At 37.4% G+C, this 17400-nt stretch overlaps 1 protein-coding gene across 5 annotated transcripts in view; it reads left to right on the forward strand.

Moving 5' to 3' along the window:
- The window catches only part of USP22 (ubiquitin specific peptidase 22), a 110576-nt gene that overhangs the window by 29137 nt on the left and 64039 nt on the right, over window positions 1–17400 (forward strand). For all 5 annotated transcript variants that reach the window (XM_062588397.1, XM_062588398.1, XM_062588394.1 and 2 more), the window contains exon 2: window positions 9566–9698. In XM_062588397.1, the coding sequence (XP_062444381.1) occupies window positions 9566–9698 (133 nt within the window). The remainder of the gene's footprint in view (window positions 1–9565; window positions 9699–17400) is intronic.

Consider the following 17400-nt stretch of genomic DNA (forward strand, 5'->3'; position numbering starts at 1 on the left):
GTGTGTATGGGCTGAATGATAACTAGTGAAACCTTTGAGTCACCTCAAAATGCAATTTTTATTTTTATCAAAATACTCTAGTTTTGGATGGACACACATTGCTCTCAGAGAGGAGCCTTTGAACCAGAGTTTTGTTCTGACAGCTTAGGTGGACTTTGGTCACAGCGCCATTCTTGCTTAAAGACTTTTCTTCATTGTAGAGTTGGATTCAGATTAAAGTGTGTTGCCTCTCTTCTGAGTATTATCCATCCATGCAAGTCCTTAACTTTGGTGTGCTGGAGCTTTAACTAATCCGCTCCAGAGTATACACACTCCAAGCTTAAGATAGCACAAATTGTCAATGGTGAATAGTGAATTGCTTTAGAGCATGAAGGCATTAGTGCATTAGCAGCTGTTTCATGGGGAAAAATATGATGAGTTTCCTGGTGGATTCCATACTGCCTGTCAGTGCAGAGCCTTGTTGAAACTTTGATCTTACTGAGTGAAAGACCACATAGAAGCAAGTCACTCTTTTTTTTTTCATTCTGATTCCTTGGGAGAAAGTGATTTATTTGGAGTAGCTCACTTTGGAATGGGAAGGTCACTTTAAGATAGGATGATGCTAACATAATTTCATGTAGTGTTAACAATTATTAGATCAGATTCAGTAGGTTACAACTAGAATATCCTTCTACAGGAAGCCTGATTCTTCTTGGTTCCAAAATAGTAGCATACTTCCAGGAAGATTTTTCTGACTCATATAGATCTCTGTATATTTTAGTCCAGTATTTGTGGATAAAGAGGGGGGAAAGAGGTTGTCTTTTCAGAAAAGAACTTTCTGTGAATTTTTCTTTACTTGTCTCAGAGTGGTTGTAGTATGTTTGAGCACAGTAGAAAATGGTGTTTAACGTTACTGACCCTTCAGATGCCACTGGGAATTCTGAAAAGCATGTGGAGTCATAAAAAAGCTACCATATTATGTGACATCTAGCATATATAGAAGCTTTTTGAAAAAGATGTTTTTATGTGGAACTGGTTTGCAGTCTTTTTGAGTTCAAAGCCATTTCAAACTTGCTGCTTCCAGTTAAGATCAATCTGTTGCTTTTATTTTGGATGAACAGCTGGAGGGGGAATAAGTCTCAAGTTCACAAAACTTTCCTTAATGGTGATAGGCAATGAATCTCTGCCAATGCAGGGCTGAAATAGTACTGTTATGTAAATGAGCTGTTAAAATAATTAACCACTGTGCTGTAGAACCATTCAGTAATATCCTTTCTTATTTTATGGTACGATTTGGAGAAGGAAAGTGAATAGTCTGGCAAATGGTTCGTAAGTTAGCAGACACTGGGATATTTTCTTATTTTCTGCCTCATGAAAGTTTCTGCAATAACTTAATCCAAATTTTTCATCTTGTAACAGAACAGATGTGTGATTTCAAAAAATATTTGAGGACTAATTCTGCATGTCATTGCTTCCAGCTGATTTTCTAGAAGATGCTTTTATAGATGGCCTCTCTTTTCTCTCATATTAAGAAATAATCCCTCTGTCTGTCTTATGCCCTGTACACCTGGAGGGTTTACCTGCTTGTTTCTTTCATATGTCCTATCATTGGATCAATGTTCTTGCTGCTTTACAAACAATTCACTTTCATACAGAGCATTTATTCTGGTGGTCATCTTTTAAAAGCATTGCCCTTTGTTGTGATCTTCTCACCCTTCAAGTAGGAGGATTAAACAATTATGTTTACTCTGTCCTAAGTCAAGTCCCAAAACAAAATACTATTGGACAGACTTTCTCAGTTATTTTTGTGGTTGTATATTTGAGAAAACTTGTTCAGGAACAGCAAACAACCTAGTTGGTCTCTTTCTCCAGTTCTACCATATTGTTTTTCTAGATGGGCATCCTGGCCAACTCCAAAGCATTTGGCCGTGTGTGCTTTGGTTTCTGGTGGGTTAGCCACACTGCTGTTTTGACAAACCCTCGCTCCTAGAAAAGTTAGCTCAGGCTGTTTTGTTTGTTAGTATAACCCCCCTCCCCCTTTTCCTAAGCCCCCAGAATATTTGTCAGCCTGGTGTCAGGATACCACAGAACACTTATCGGCAAATGGCAAATATCTACTAAGGAAATTGAGATAATTTGTCAAGATCCAGAAATACAATTGAAAAAGGAGTAGGATTAGTATAATTCTGAATTCTTCAGATCAAAAAATACGAATGAAGCAGATTGTCCAAAATATTCTGTTACTGCTCTTTCAAAATTGCAAGTCGTCTTCCCCTTGTGTAATTGCTAATATCTTCCATGAAGATATGAAAAAAAAATCTGAAAAAAATAAAGACAAAAAAATTGCCTTTAGAATTTAGATTGGAAACCAGGAAGCAAAGACTGTGGAAACTATTTAATCATTCTTTATCTGACACTGAACATTGTGCAACTAAAGTTCTTCCAAAACTAGCATGAAATTAAAATACATAAAAAGACCCCAAAGTTTGAACCAGTAAGTTTAGTGTGTGTGTGTGTCATTTCACTTTGTTGGAAGGAAGGCTGCTGTAGCTTTGCTGGAGTGCAGCACCTTGGTGAGGGTACAGCCAAGAAGTTTAATTGGTTTGCAAGACAAAAAGAGAAGTTGTCTTGGAAGTTGTACTTCTTTGGTAGCATGCTCAGCAATAAATACTCTTTCCTTCTTTTCCCACTTCCTTACCTATAGGTAGTTTGGGCTTCTTTGGAATGTTCATGGATTCAATTTAATCTACATAAGGACAGCAAGCTGCTAAAGTGTGCATAATGGTTTATTTTAACTTATGCCTAGTTTGAGAAGTGTGATGTGACTTAACTGTGGCTATTTCATCTGTAATTACAAGCTGTAATATCACTTGTGTTCAAACCTGTGTTTAGGTAATTGGAGGCAAACATCCTGTTCACAGAGCAGAAAAGTTCTGTAGGCATTTTGTCTGCTGCACCCTACTGCTAGAAAGAGAAGACCTGAGTGTATTACACAAGCGTTTGGTCTCTGTGGGAGCCAGCAAAGAGCACGCCCTTTAGATGTAATCTATGCCATTGAAGAGAACTGAAATATTTAGCTGTTTTTCTGCTACTGTAACAGTGAACAGATTGAAATAAAAACTTGGAATAACCCAGCTAACCATACTTAGCTTTTTCTTTTCTTTTTTCTTTTTTGAAGATGGCTTTCTGAAGCATGTGTCCAACCCACAAAATTCTGCAACTAGCATACACAGTTTTGCTAGTACTATTATATGTTTTACTAATACTACTGATCTTAGACTGGAAACAAAAGTTACAATATCGATGGAATATTCTTTTCAAAAAAATAAAATAGATTGGCCATATCATAATTAGACTTGGTTGCAGGAAGTGAATGAAAAACACTTAAATTGGTTTTTAAAAAGCTGATGTGTCAGAAATGCACACTGACTCAGAGTAACTCTGAATCATCTTATCAGCATGTGGAGAAGTGATTATATGCCACCTCACAGAGAACTGTAGAATCAATTCCCAGTTTTTGTTTCTTGAACTCTAAGAGCCTAGCTTTGAAATTTAATTATTTAAATTCCTAAAGTCTCTCAGTGACTATGCTAATGGATGATGGTGGCTCTGTGGAATGCATGCCTTAGGAAGTACAGTGAGTCTGACAGTAAACGTAGACTAAGAAGTGATCGTTAGAAATGTCATAAAGCCGATTTGGCCTGAATTTGTTACTCTTGAAGTGCAAAGAGTACTCTGAGAGTAATAAATCTTGTCAGCCTTAGTATAATATTGACTTTCTCCTCCCACAAGGCAGAAGAAATGCTGCTGTTCAAATAGCCTTAGGGTCTCCATCTTCAGTGTGGAAAGAAGCAGTGGTCTGTTTTATGTCCTTTTGTGATTATCTGTCCTTTTGTCCCTTAAAAATAGGCTTAGGGAAGCATGCTGTTCTACACTCAACATGTGCTGCTGTCTCTGCTTTGCATTTGGACAAGAATTGGTTGTAATAGGGATAAGATAAAAGTTTGTGCCTTGGCTGCAGTCTAGACATTGCGAGGTGAATGGGAGAGTGAAAAATTAATGACGAGAAGCACTGTACTTAACACGTGCATGTCTGGATGGGGAACTGTGAATGTGTGAGTAGTTTTAAGTTCCTCTTGAATATCTTGATACATGGTGCAGTGAAAGCATTTGCACTTAATACCTGAAAAGTTTTGGTTGAAGGTCTAATTTTCTGGGGGGGGGGGGGTGAGGTGAGGTTCTGCATGCCCCCCCCCCCTTTTTTGGCAAACTGAACTTTTCAGTGTTTACTAGTTTATCGATCTCTTCACTTTTATTTGTATATCTCTGTAGAGATTAAGGATTCAAGAAACCAAAGTTTATTGTAGGAGCTGTCACAGGTTCCTGAGGTTTTGGCAAGTTGTCACTTAAATTTGTCATCATATTTGCCTGTGGCACCCTGACACTCCCCTGCGCACCCTCCCCCCCCAAAAAAAAATGTTAAGAATAGTATGAATGGGAAAAGGTGATGGGGCTTTAGAGGCTGTATTCATTTGTTTAACTCATAATACCTAATCTGAATTCGAAGCAGTTTTAAATGTAGAAACATGTAACAGCAGGGAAAAAATTGGGAATTACAGATATTCTGCTTTCAGGCATCTTACAATATTACTAAATTTTGCTCATATTTTAGGACTAGGATATTTGCCCAGCTAAATGACTGCTGTAGTGTTCGTACCAATACAGCCCTTGGAATAGGCTTCTGGACTTCTCACAGAAATCCCACGTGAAAATTCAACAGAAATGAATGGAATTTAGCAGTGCCTCCTTGTGTCCGGAGTTCCCGCTTTCGCGAGTCCGCTTAAGTACTCCCTCCTGAGGAACGGTTTGTCCGTTGAGCTGGAGTAATGCTTGTGAAGAGCAAACGCTGCTCCCTGGGAACAAAGCAGATCGTGGTGACGGAGCATACGCATGGAGAGAGAACTTCCCGCGGGTTTTGAAGATAGGCATATTTAAAGAGCTGCCCAGCAAGCACCTTTGCAAGATTAAAGTTCTTTCTGAAGAATTAAACTTAATTTGGGGCAGGAAAATGTGAAGTATCCGTTCAAAGCTTCTCAGTTGTCAGAATGTTTTGAAAATTAGGTGGTTCTCCGTCTTTCTTACATGTCTAAATGTCATCTCTCTCTTGTACAAAGAGGCACTTTAAAAGGTGAAGGGGGGGAAGTAGATTTGTCTTGGGAGATTTTTTTGCTTGCCTCGTGCTTGTGCTTCTGCATTTCTGGTGCGTGTGAATTTTTACATGCTAAAACAGTTGTAGAGAGCTAATGTATCAGCAACATGTTAATTGTTTTAAGAACACTTAAAAATCGGCTTCTTAAAGAGTCGCTTGTGAGCGTGTACAGCATGGCAAAACCTTTCTTCCCAACTTTTTACTTCTGAAGCCTCCTGCTGTCTCATTAGTGTTACCTGCTTCATATTTTCCAAGGAACCTTTGTGGTGCATATGGTTTGAAGGACTGTGAAAGGCAGGTAGTGTTTGGCCTCTAAGCTTGTAACTGAAAAACAGCTTTATTCTGAATATGCTTTGGTACATCCTGGGTGAGTTTGAGTCAAGACTCCTCAAGTACCCTAGTGGAAAATTTGTTTAAAAAGATGTTTTCCTCTCATGTACAACTAAATAAAAGTTGAGCTTCTAAAGCTGTGTCTAAAACAGATGGAAATACAGAAAAATGGTTTGGAATAGCTGAAGACTATTGTATGCTTTCCTGTGTACTTCTACACAGTTCTCCTTGCAGGGATACTTCACTGGCATTCAAAACCGTCCTTGGCTGCAGGGGCCGATGTTATGTGAGGCTGAAACAGTATGTGGGGGGGGGGGGGGGGGGTGTGAATCTGTGTGTTATTGTTTTATTTGTTTTTCTTTTTAATGCCTGACACACCATATGCCTAGTTGTCCTCCTCACTGTAGTTTAAGCCTGTGCTGGCCAGAAAATGAGATTTAAGATCGAAATTCAGACAAAGAATTGTCGGTAAAAAACAGTATGAGGTCGATGCCTTAATTCTCTCTACCACTGTTTTGATGATCTCTTGTTCTCCGGATAAAAAAAACTAGTAACAAGCTGTTCTGACAATTAGGGAGGGCTTGATGTGTCAGCACTCTAGTTTATTTGGTCTACTGATGCCTGCCTCTCTTTAATTCATTTTAATAGTTACAATATGAAGTGTAAAAAGCAGGTAGCGTTTTAGAAGTGGCTTCTCTTGACCTGTGTTACAAGCGGTATATGACCAGTTCCCTTTTATGCATCATGCACTAGTTTCACATCCTCATTCGCCAGGCTTTTCAAACCTCCTTTAGAGGACACAGAGGACTGTTGCTCTTGGATAATGAAGGTTGAGGAAGGACAGTGGGATCCTTGAGGGCTAGGGGAATAAAGGAGAAGTATATAGGGAGCAGAGTCGTAACGGCAGAGGGCATGCAGGAAAGGGAAGACTCTTTTCCGTTCATGTCTCTAGCTACCAGAAAGCCACTTACCTTATCCAGAGGGACATACTAGAGGAAAGGGGAAGTGGGAGGTTGACTTGCTTCAGCTGCAGATGCTGGTTACTTCCCTAAAGTGTCAAGCATGAGCAAGACCTAATTGTTTTGGTTTTTAAATTGAGACTTGTTTTAAACCAAGCTTGTGACTCTATGGATTTGACTGACTTTGATTACTTATTTTCCCTCTTCCATTTTGTCTTAGTCACAGACTGTAGCCCCAAGAAATGTGAGCAGGGGTAGGCGTATTATGAAACAAAGTAATTTGATTATTTGTGTGTGTGTGTGTGTGTGTTGGGGGGTTCTTTGTTTTAACTTAGCAAATTGTTTAAAAGCACAGAAAGATGAAAAGGAGACAGCTAATCTAATTAAGAATAGCCAAAATGGTTTTTGATATTGATTTCTTTCTTCCACTCAACCATCTTTTAACCTTGTTTTCTTATAATTTTAGAAAAGCAGTCTTGATCTAAACTGAACAAATACAGTATACAGATAAAATAACTCATTTAAATTGTTGAACTTCTCCCTTAACTTACCCCTAAATCATTTTTCATTTTTTCCTGTTCTCTTAATTTTCATTTAAATGAAAATTCATGCACAAGTTTTTTTTTTTTAACCTTTTAGCGTAAAGTGACCAGCAATTTTTACATGTGTGTTATGTCATCTGTTTACAATACATTTAATGCTAAAAGATTATTTTTAGCTGGCTAAGTAAAATAGCCAGTTGCTAGAGTTGTTGTCATAGCAGCAATCTTAACAGATAGGCTGATTCTTTTTAGCTTTTGCAGCCAAAGAGCAACCGTTAGGCAACAGTTTGACAGTTCTGCAGTATTTTTCTAAAGTTGGAAATTGTTCTAGTGGTGATGATTTTTTGGTCCTACTTTAAAATATTTCTGTAGGTGTGTGTGCAGTTTGATTCAACTGATCTATTTTCATCCTAGCAGAACTCAGGGGAGCTTTGAATACACAACATGTGCAATTCAACATTTAAGACTTAATTTGTGGAAGCTTGAAAATAAATAACACAGTTTAGAATACTGCAAGCTGCTTTGTTCATTTATTTTTTTTAACAGCCATGAATATTCTGAAAGAAAAATGCCAGACTAGGAAACAGCATCATGCATTATTTATTCAGCACTAATTTTAAGTTGTGGCAGACTGAGCAAGTACTGCTGAAGAACTTCGGGGTTTATTTTGGATTAAATGCACTGCCTAGGTTAGTAGATGATAGCTTAGTATGATAGACTTTTTTTTTAATGTGAAGAAAAAATGTGTTATATTAAAGAACAATGGAACAGTATTTTTACATTAGTCTGTAAAATAAGGCATACTTCTGTAAGTGATGTTTATAATTCTGAGCTGATACAGAAGTTGTTACTCTTAAACATATGTCTGAATATAACTGCTATTGTCTGAGGTTAGACGTTAGCTCATTTGTTGTGGGAATTTTTCCTGTCTGTATCTTTCAATCAGATTCCGGTATCGGCCTTAAATTATTTTTGGCATTGTTTTGCAAAAGGCTTCTCCCTCAAACTCTCTCTACAGTCCCTAACCGGATAGAGTAGCCTTTCAAAGGGCTTGTTGAAGCACGTGAATTTAACACTAAGAGAAAATTGGAGGGGAGGTTGTTGGTTTAAAGAAGGCTTCAAATTTGATTAGGAGTGAAAAAGTCTACTGAATCTGATAATTTAAAAAAAAAATCTTAAAATGCATAGTTGTTACTGGAGTGCAAATCACTGCATCAGGTTTACATGCTTATTAATTTTGAATCAATCACAGTAGTTTGCTTGGCACACTTTCCATTCTGGATCACCCAGGGGAATAGCCAGCACATCACTTTCTAAACTTGATTCAAAGCCAGTCTGAGAGCGCTGAAATTACTTTTGTAACTGGTTGGCTTGTATGAATTTGATGTTGCGCTGCTGTTTCATGGACTGGTATAAAGAATTCTAATTAATGAATCTGGCTGAATCTCCCAGCAGAGAAATGTAATGCCATATCCTCACGAACATGTTAACGATAAAGTTACATTGCAGATTTTGAATGGATCTAGTGACTCATGATGGTGCAAAGCAGAGCCCTTGCTCTGTGGTTCTCGCTCTCTGCTCTTCACCAGCTGGACCTTCTCTTCCTTCTACCTCCCTGCTGTGCTTCTGCTTTCCCTGAGCTCTGGTATTCATCTGATTCTGCACTCCACTCCCACTTCCCCAAAAAACCCACCCCTGATTTACCAACCTGCCAGGAAATTACCTTTTTTTTTTTGGGGGGGGGGTGTCTAACTTTCAGCTTCCAGGTTAGCAAGTTGAAGCAGCTCAGCAAAGGGCCTATTAAGTAGCAAAGCCCGTTGCTTCAAAGTAGAGATGGCAGGTGGCAGTGCAATAGCAGAGAGCCCCAGACATGTTAGGACCTCTCTGTTTTGGTAATCAGCATCTGTTCCACCGTAACACTAAGTTTGCCCTATAGCTGTACTGCCCAAAGGTTTTGCACTAGCACAGATGCTTGCGTGGCTATGTAGTGAACTAGGTCATGGAACTACTGCAGGTTAATCTGGGAAGGAGTAGCAGATTTATTGCAAATTGCATCCATTTCCCATCTTGAGGATGTGGCAGTGCAAATTGTTAGGCTGATACGTGGCTGGTACGGGAATAGAAATGCACAGGAGGGGTGGAGGAATGACCAGACATTTTTTTATTTATTTTTTAAGCAGCAGTACCTGTGTCCAGCTTCTTGAAGTTTTTATTAAGCTACGGGTTTAGAGTGGTAAATGACTTGGTTATTGTCTGCTCTTGGATGAGATCTGCTACCTGTCGAGATCTGGAAATGTACTGAATGAATAGAAGAGTGTTCCTCTGCTACAACCTCCAGTTGGTGTTTTTGTCAAATGGAGGCAGAACTTCTGTATTCCCTGCTGGCCTGCAGCATTTCAAAGACACTGAGTAAAAGAGAAAGCTAGCAGTTATTTCTGCATTCAGTTAGCAGCTTCAGAAATTCAAATTAGGTTAGAATTAGTTGAATGCTGACCTTGGATATGTATTTCCATCGTTCATGTTGAATGTCTGTTTCTCTATTTCAGGCAAAGTCGTGCATTTGTCATATGTGTGGTGCCCACCTGAACAGACTCCACTCTTGCCTCTACTGTGTCTTCTTTGGCTGTTTTACAAAGAAACATATTCACGATCACGCAAAGACAAAGCGACACAATTTAGGTAAGCTGTCATCCTGACGTATTCGCTAGTGGTTTTTAAACTCATTGCATTGTCCCTGATAATTCCAGACCAATAAGGTGATATGTTCTTGTAGCTAGCTCATTAGACAAGATGATTCATTAATTTTATTTTGGATCTCTTTGTGGCATGTTAAAATCAGTGCTTCAGCTTCCATGGCATCTCAAATAAGTTTTTGTCGTAATTTAACTTTAAATTATTACTGCTTAATATCTTTATGAATTAACATCGTGTAGGGAAAAAATAGCAAAAACCTATGTAGACAATTGTGGGAGTTTCTTGTTTCTAGTGAGCTCACTAACCTAAGTAAAAAGAAAATAGTTTAACTGATGCAGAATAGCTTTCTTTCAGCTATCTCAAAACATCAGTGAAATACCAAGAAGTTATCTTCTTCTGTCAGTTTTTATGCCATATAACACTCAATCCCCTCCACCCCCACAATCCAATATTATTTTTAGAGAAGAAGTTGCTTATTGCTTATAATGGAGAACAAGCTTTGGCTTGATACTCAAATACCACTAAATTTACAAGAGCAGCCTTCAGGTTGATTCCACCTTCCCTAGCTTCTTTGATGGTGGAGAGGAGGGGCAAGTTATCCTGTTTCCTCTTAATCAAATGAATTATACTTATTTCCAAAAAATTGGATTCCACTTGTCCTGTTTAAAGTTATAGTCCCTAAACTTCTTCAAAAAAAAAGCTGAATTTTGATGCAGAGTTGTTTCATAAACTATGACATTTCAAGATTGTGTTGCAACTGTGTATGTTTCCCCTTTTATGAGCAGCAGCACTAAAGAATAGCAGGGACAAATGAAGACCTGGTATTTCATGTAAGTCCATGTATTACCCAAAACATTTTTTCCAGCCTTTTTCTGAGACCCAAAGATCAACTTACAAGTTTTCTAAATTGAGACTTCCCACATACTGTCCTTGCTCCTACACTGTTAAGTGTTTTTCATTGTGGCATGGTGAAATAGATCTAGCCAAAAAAAGGGAGATGTTTTTTTCTTACATTTCCTGTACTTGATTTAGAGGGTGAAGTCAATAATACAAGTTCTGATGTGACTAAATTGATGCTGAGTGTTAAACACCTGTAGTAGATTACATGATAAGCATTTGTTAGCTTAAGTGAATAAAGAAAAGATGTTTCTTAGATTTTTGAGGGTTTCATGTTGTATAGCTTGCTTTTCAAAGACACTATAAAACTGAAAGAAAACACAGGTTTAAAGAGTGGACCTGGAGCTTAATCTTTTTATTTTATTTATTTATTTATTTAAAGAGAAAGGTAAAATCTATTTTTTCTGTATCCTTAGTGGCATTTCAGAATTATCAGGAAGGTACAGCTCATTCTTTAAAAAGCTATTTTTTATCTGGAATTACTTTGTGATTAAGCACTTGCCATCAATAAAAGTGGTATCTGTAAAGATGGTATACAAACCATGCAGATGTGTGTGTACTTTGTTGGTGCACTGACATGCTTGGTGTGTAGTTAAGACTAGTTTATTTTGAGTCTTCTGGTATTAGAAAATAAAGCTAGACTCAAAACTGCTACTAAAATCAGATCAAGATAATCTTCATTGTATATAGTAAGTTGTATAATAATACAACCATAGCGCACTGAATGTTCCATAATGAAAGAGAGTAAGAGTCCCAATTGCTTGGGGCTGTTCAAAAGTATATAAAATCAATCACACAAGATTAAGAATCTCTAAGATTTTTTCCTTTTAAGAATGCAAAATACTGGTCATTTTATATTCTAGTTATGTCAAAATGAGTATTTTTTTTGGTGTCATCAGAACTATAGTTGGATCAATTTTGCTTAGACACTTCCCTGTTGTCAAGGTAAGCAGCAATATTCAGTGTTACCTGAGCAAAAAAAAAAAAAAAAAAAAAATCCTTGTTTAATTTTGCTAGTGCTTTTGGTTGCTAATACTACTGCAGTTTTCACTGGAAAAAAAGAAATCCGATAGGCAAAAGAGAGGTTAAGTGCTATGAAATTTCAAAGTGAACAGGAATTATTTTAAAACACTTGGTGACTTTTTGCTGAGCCAACATCAGTCTCCATGGAGACTAACAAGAATTGCACACTTAATCACAGTTCTAAGAAATATCATAGATTTCAACTGCAACAGCTGTCTGAGCGCTGGAAACTGTTTTTGCAGCTAATGCTATACATCAATGGAGCCCTCAGGATCATAGTCCAGAGTGTTCTTAAAATACATCCCTTGTTATCTCTGCTTTCCTTAGCAGTACAAACTAGACACTCACGTTCTGACCTTACAGTGGTACCTGTGCTCTTGCATCTGCCTGCCTATCCAGTGTCTATTATTAATATTGTCCTTATTTTAATATATTCCTTGAGGTGTGGATGTGAGTGATACTAATAAGTTGAAGAAATATGATCCAGCTGTATGAACTTCTTTTTTACTTTCTGCTTCTTACAATCTCTGTTGGTCTGTCATCATGGTAGGTTGATATTTCCACTAGGATGAACACTGGTAACGCAATATGCAATTCTTATACAGATACGAAAACCTTTGAGAAGAGGAAGAGAACACTGACCTTACCAGGACCTAGATGGCTCAAACTGTTCAAACTCGTCCTTTTCCCCTTCATAAGGGAGGTTTTCAGTTTCAGTGGTGTTTTTTTATTCTCTAGGCATCCCTCATCCCCCATAAATAAATGAAAATGATCTCAAACAGCCATGGGTATTGATTGTCCTGGGGTGGACTGCTCGGGGATGGTGTGTGTCAAAATACATAGTATGCTAAGGAGCTATCAGTAGTAAATAAGGCAGTGCTGTCTTTCCTTACACTTCTTGAGAATATTAAGATAGTTGCTCAAAGCCGGTATAATAAATATCTGATTATACGTGCTACAGATCTCAAATCCAATAATCTAAGCAAAGTGATATCTTACTCTGCAGACACGGTTGCTTCAGGAATTTTTATTGTTGTTCCAGTTTAAATATTTAATCCATAACTTCTGTTTTTTTCCCCCCTCTTCTTCCAATTTTGTAAAATATTTTGCTTCTTCAAAATCATACTGGGTAAAGTTATAGCGCCTAATATCCAGCCTTGTATACAGTAATGATCAGTAACTGTTGGTTAGAGAATAGACAGCAATGTAATTATTAAGCAGTTCTTCCACTTGCTCTATTCTCCCTTTTTCTGCTACCTAGCTCTTCAAAGTCTTTCTGAACAGGAGTCTGCATCTAGATGCTTGTGTTTGAATAGCTGCCAGTAGACTGTCCAGTGTTAGACTCATACCATTCTGGCGTTCACAGCATGTAGCAGCAGTGAGTTCCACAGTCTTTTTTGGAATATGCAAACATGTATATGTTTTTTCATTTTGCTTTATAAAGAATTTCATGGCTGCTCTGCTCTGCATTCCTTTTGTAAGGATTTGAGAAATACTGAATAAAAGTTCCTTGTTGAACTTGCTTGGGATTTTTTTTAATAAAAAAAACCCAACTAGATTAACTCTTCAGACTTTTTTTTCCAAGCTGTAGAGTCCTAGACCATTTTTAGCTTTTTTTCTTATTGCAACAGTTTTATGATTCTGAATACTACCATCCTACTTTTCTTAGTTCTGCTGTGTCCATCAGTGCTGATTGGTCTTTGGATTTATAGGATTTGCTCTCTTATGTCCTCAATAATTGCATGGTTTCTGGCGTATGTTTTTTGTCTTGCTCTAGGGCCCTGTTTTGGAGTTAAATAATAGAGGTAGGTTAAATAGCAGGACTGGAGTTCATTGCATAAAAGATTAGAGAAGATGCAGTTGGAAGGCTGAATTAGCATTTACTTTGTAAGGAAACAGGCAAACATACTTCATTTCAAAATTTAGTCCTGTTAGAGTACATTCATTATTTATTAGGTCACAAACTGGTTGTTGAGAAACTTTTTTTTTTTTTTTTTTTTTTTTTTTTTTTTTTCTCTAAGGCTATGCTTGTGTAAGATTCAATCTAATAATATGTGTTTGTGGTTAGAGGAGCTGGGTGGGCAAGGATAATAGTAATGCTCGTAGATTAAGTGGAAGATTCTTGTATGAAATTCAGAAGGCTTCCACTTCCTTTAGAAAACAAAAGTATGTAACAATTTTCATCTGATTCTGAAGAAATATCATGGAGGCTAATTTCCAACCTTGAAATCAGTCAACAGAAAAGTCTGGGTCCTAGTGACAATGTGTAACTGTCTCTTGAAATCTACTATGTAGAAACAGTGTATTTATGTAAAGAGTTGTCAGTAAAAATGATCTGACTCTCACTTGAGTTAGAAAGTATTTCCTGCAATGTTAATTCTGCATGATCGTAGCAGCGCAGGGTTCTTTTGGAGAAAAGCAAGACCTTCATTATACTGTTGGTGCGCAAGGGGCAAGTAAAGCAGTTCCCAGTGCAGCGTGTTGCAGTGCTGGAATATCAATTTGGTTTTCTTCTTGAATCTAGACTCAAAGGTGTTTTTTTTTTTTTTTTTTTTTTTTTAAAGAAAAACTCACCTGGACAGTTGTTGCCATCCTTCTAACTTGACTTCTGTTCTTTCTGTTCTAATGCTTTGCTTAGCATGGGTTTTGAAAGAAAGATGTGTTAAAGACAATGAAGGCAAATTGAAAATAGGATAGAATTATAGTTATATTAGAGATGGATCACATCAGACTAGTATCTCTTTTTTGATAACACTACTGATTTTCTTAGAGAAAGGAAATGCAGTGGAGCTAATGTGTCTAGATTAAGTGCAGCATTTGACATTTTGCCACCCTTGAAAATTACTACTTAAGGTAGAAGTGGCAGAGATTAATATAGGGTTTATGAGGTATGCGAGGCTGAATAAAGGGAGACTGATGATTAACGTGTTGAAAGTAGTGTTTAGGATGGAGAGCCGTTACTAGCAGAACTAGAGGTCCTGGCATATTATTATTTACTAGTGGTCAAGAAGAAGGAATTAGATTTGTGTATGAAATTCATGAGGGTCACAAAATTCAGAGGTGTTCTTTGTATTAAGCCGGGCTAGGTAGTCCCATGATAAGAATTGCATAGCTTTATTGATGATAGTAATAGAAATAAGATGAAATTTGAAAGCAATACAAACTCTCTGTACTTTGACATTAATAATAGCCTTGTGTTGTAAACCAAAGGGTCCTTGATTGGGAGTAGAGGAGGAAGAAAGAATATACTGGTTGGTCACGGGGTATGTCTTAGAACTACTGATGTTTCCCATAGCCATGGAAAATATCTGCTGTTCTAGGATGTAATGTGCAAGATACCGCAAACAAACAGCAAGCAGGTTATCATATGCTCACATGATGCATGTTCCATCGTGTCATTCCTGTAGTTCAGAGAAGAAGGCAACAGGTGTTTGTTTCTGCAGTCGTTAGGACAGGCTCTAGTGCTCTGTCAGTAGTTGTGAGCTCCTGTAAGCTATCTTGCATCGAGCTCTTCTCAGCATCAGAATTGCCTTCTGAAGAGTTCTTCGTGTACCTAGAATATCCCTGACGGTCAGAAAGCCGGCCTCCTGAGTATTCATCTGCATATCACCAGCACTGTATGCATCTGCCTGCCTCAGTCCTGACTACCACCTTCTACACAGTTCCATATCTTACTGCTGCTTTTACTGAAAATGGTGTTTTGAGGTACACTTGCATTTTTGATCAAATGAGAATATGTAGATGAATATAAGCAGTTTGCATAATGTCATGTGAAGCAGCACAAAACTTGGTGGCTATGACTTTAGGAATTCTGCCAAAAACTTTCTGAAAAACACAGCAAGATTTAGTGGTGAGAGTTTTCTATGAATTTCTTTGTCTTAAACCTGAATATAGTATATAGGATCAAAAAAAGGTGCTTTGACCAGGAGGATTTCATCCTTTCTAGTTTTCAAAGGTTTGCTGCTATCAAGGAAACTGCTGAAGTTTGTAAGGTCAAAGAAGGGCAGGGAGAGGACTGACAAAAGGCAAAGCATCTTTTACAATGGGAGGTGCTAGGCAGCTTGGGTATGGACATGCTGCAAACTCCTACGTTGTACTTTGTGTATGTCCATGTATGTGCAAATTGTGTATGTGAAGTATGTATTTCTGAGTGAGGTCAAAGGGTGGGAGTTAGTTTTCTGCTCATAATAAATTAACAAAATCATTTCGGCAGACTATTGTCCCTTTAAACTTATATTTTAAAAACTTTTTTGGTAACTAGATTGCATAGGGATAGCGCAACATTCTTTCTGCATCTGAACAGCTTGCCTTTCCTGACTTGAATTTCCATGCTGTTGTAGGATGATACTTTAAACTGTCAGAGACAAGTGTGCAATTTGAAGCCAGTCAGTTGGCTCCTGGTTTTATTTAGATTGTTTGCAGCTTCATATTCACCTGCCATATTTTAAGTGCAAGTGAATCAGCCACTTTAAATCTCTTAAGGGACGCACAGGCATCTTGGTGAGTTTGGTAACTTTAGAGCACAGCTCACTGAAACCTGTTTATTGCTGTTAAATAAATAAATAAATAAAATTGATGAATGGTCTGATCTTAATTATTAGGAAAGTGTACTAAAGTATCTCTTTAACCATGGCCATAATTTTTGTTTTTTTTTTTTATATATGTTAAAAGATTTGATATCTGAATCTGTATTTTGGCAACAGTAGGAAGTAATTGGGGACTTGTGGAGGGGGATATAATGCAGTTCTCAATGATTTTGGTGGCACTCAGGTTTTTCACTATTTAGTAGGATTAATAGCATAAATTTTGGAAGTTTGTCCTTATTTGTGTAAAAGGAGTTTTAGGAAGTGAAGTATTTTGGGCAGTCTTGATTGAAAATGATGCTTTTGTACCCATGCATCCATCAAACAGGTCATCCAGTGACTTATGAATTAAGACATCAAATTCAAAAGATGTTAGGCTGCACTTAAAGTACTTGTATATGTAAGGTAGGTGATGTGTACAGAAATTCTTAAGTTCAGAGATAACTGTGGTTAGAGTTAAGGCTCACATAATTGGGGAACTAATTTACTAAAAACTTGGTCATCTTATCAAGCAACAAAATGCGTTTAGTCTTAAAATCCTTTCAATTTTTGTGACCTGTATCTTTCATCAGTTATACTGTATTTTTATGGCAGCTTATCTTTGAAATGTGCCCATAAATGCAAATAAAAACAACACAAGTACAACTTATTTCACTGAATTTTGCTTATTGGATGTTCTTTTTTTTTATTGTACAAAATCTGGACTTTTTTATATAGGTTCAGAAAATTCAGGTGGTGAACCAGTCATGGAAAGCTGAAGTTAATACGTGTGTGTAGTCCAGACACTTTCCTTTTTTTTTTTTTTTTTTTTTTTTTTCTTTCATTGTAGCATCTGGCTCATACATTGAGTCAGTAGTTCTATTAAAAAATTGCATGTCACTTCAAAGTTATGATCTGTGAGAGACTTACAAGAACATCATTAATAGTTACACAGGTCTTTCAGTATTTCTCTGTGCCTAGTATCTACATTGCAATGAAGAGTTACAACCACAGGAAAGATGGGCATTGCAAGGCACAATATTAGGTGCAGTTATCAAGGAAAGTGTGTTAGACTCTAGCATGGACCATTCATGGCTACCAGGGACTGTGTATTAGTGGCTTAGCTGCACTGAAAGCCATGGTGTTGCATCTCCACTGCTCCTTGCTACCTGAACTAGTTAAATTTAAAGCTAGCTTGAATGTTC

Source organism: Rhea pennata, chromosome 15 (genome assembly GCF_028389875.1).
Source record: "Rhea pennata isolate bPtePen1 chromosome 15, bPtePen1.pri, whole genome shotgun sequence".
Lineage (NCBI taxonomy): Eukaryota > Metazoa > Chordata > Aves > Rheiformes > Rheidae > Rhea > Rhea pennata.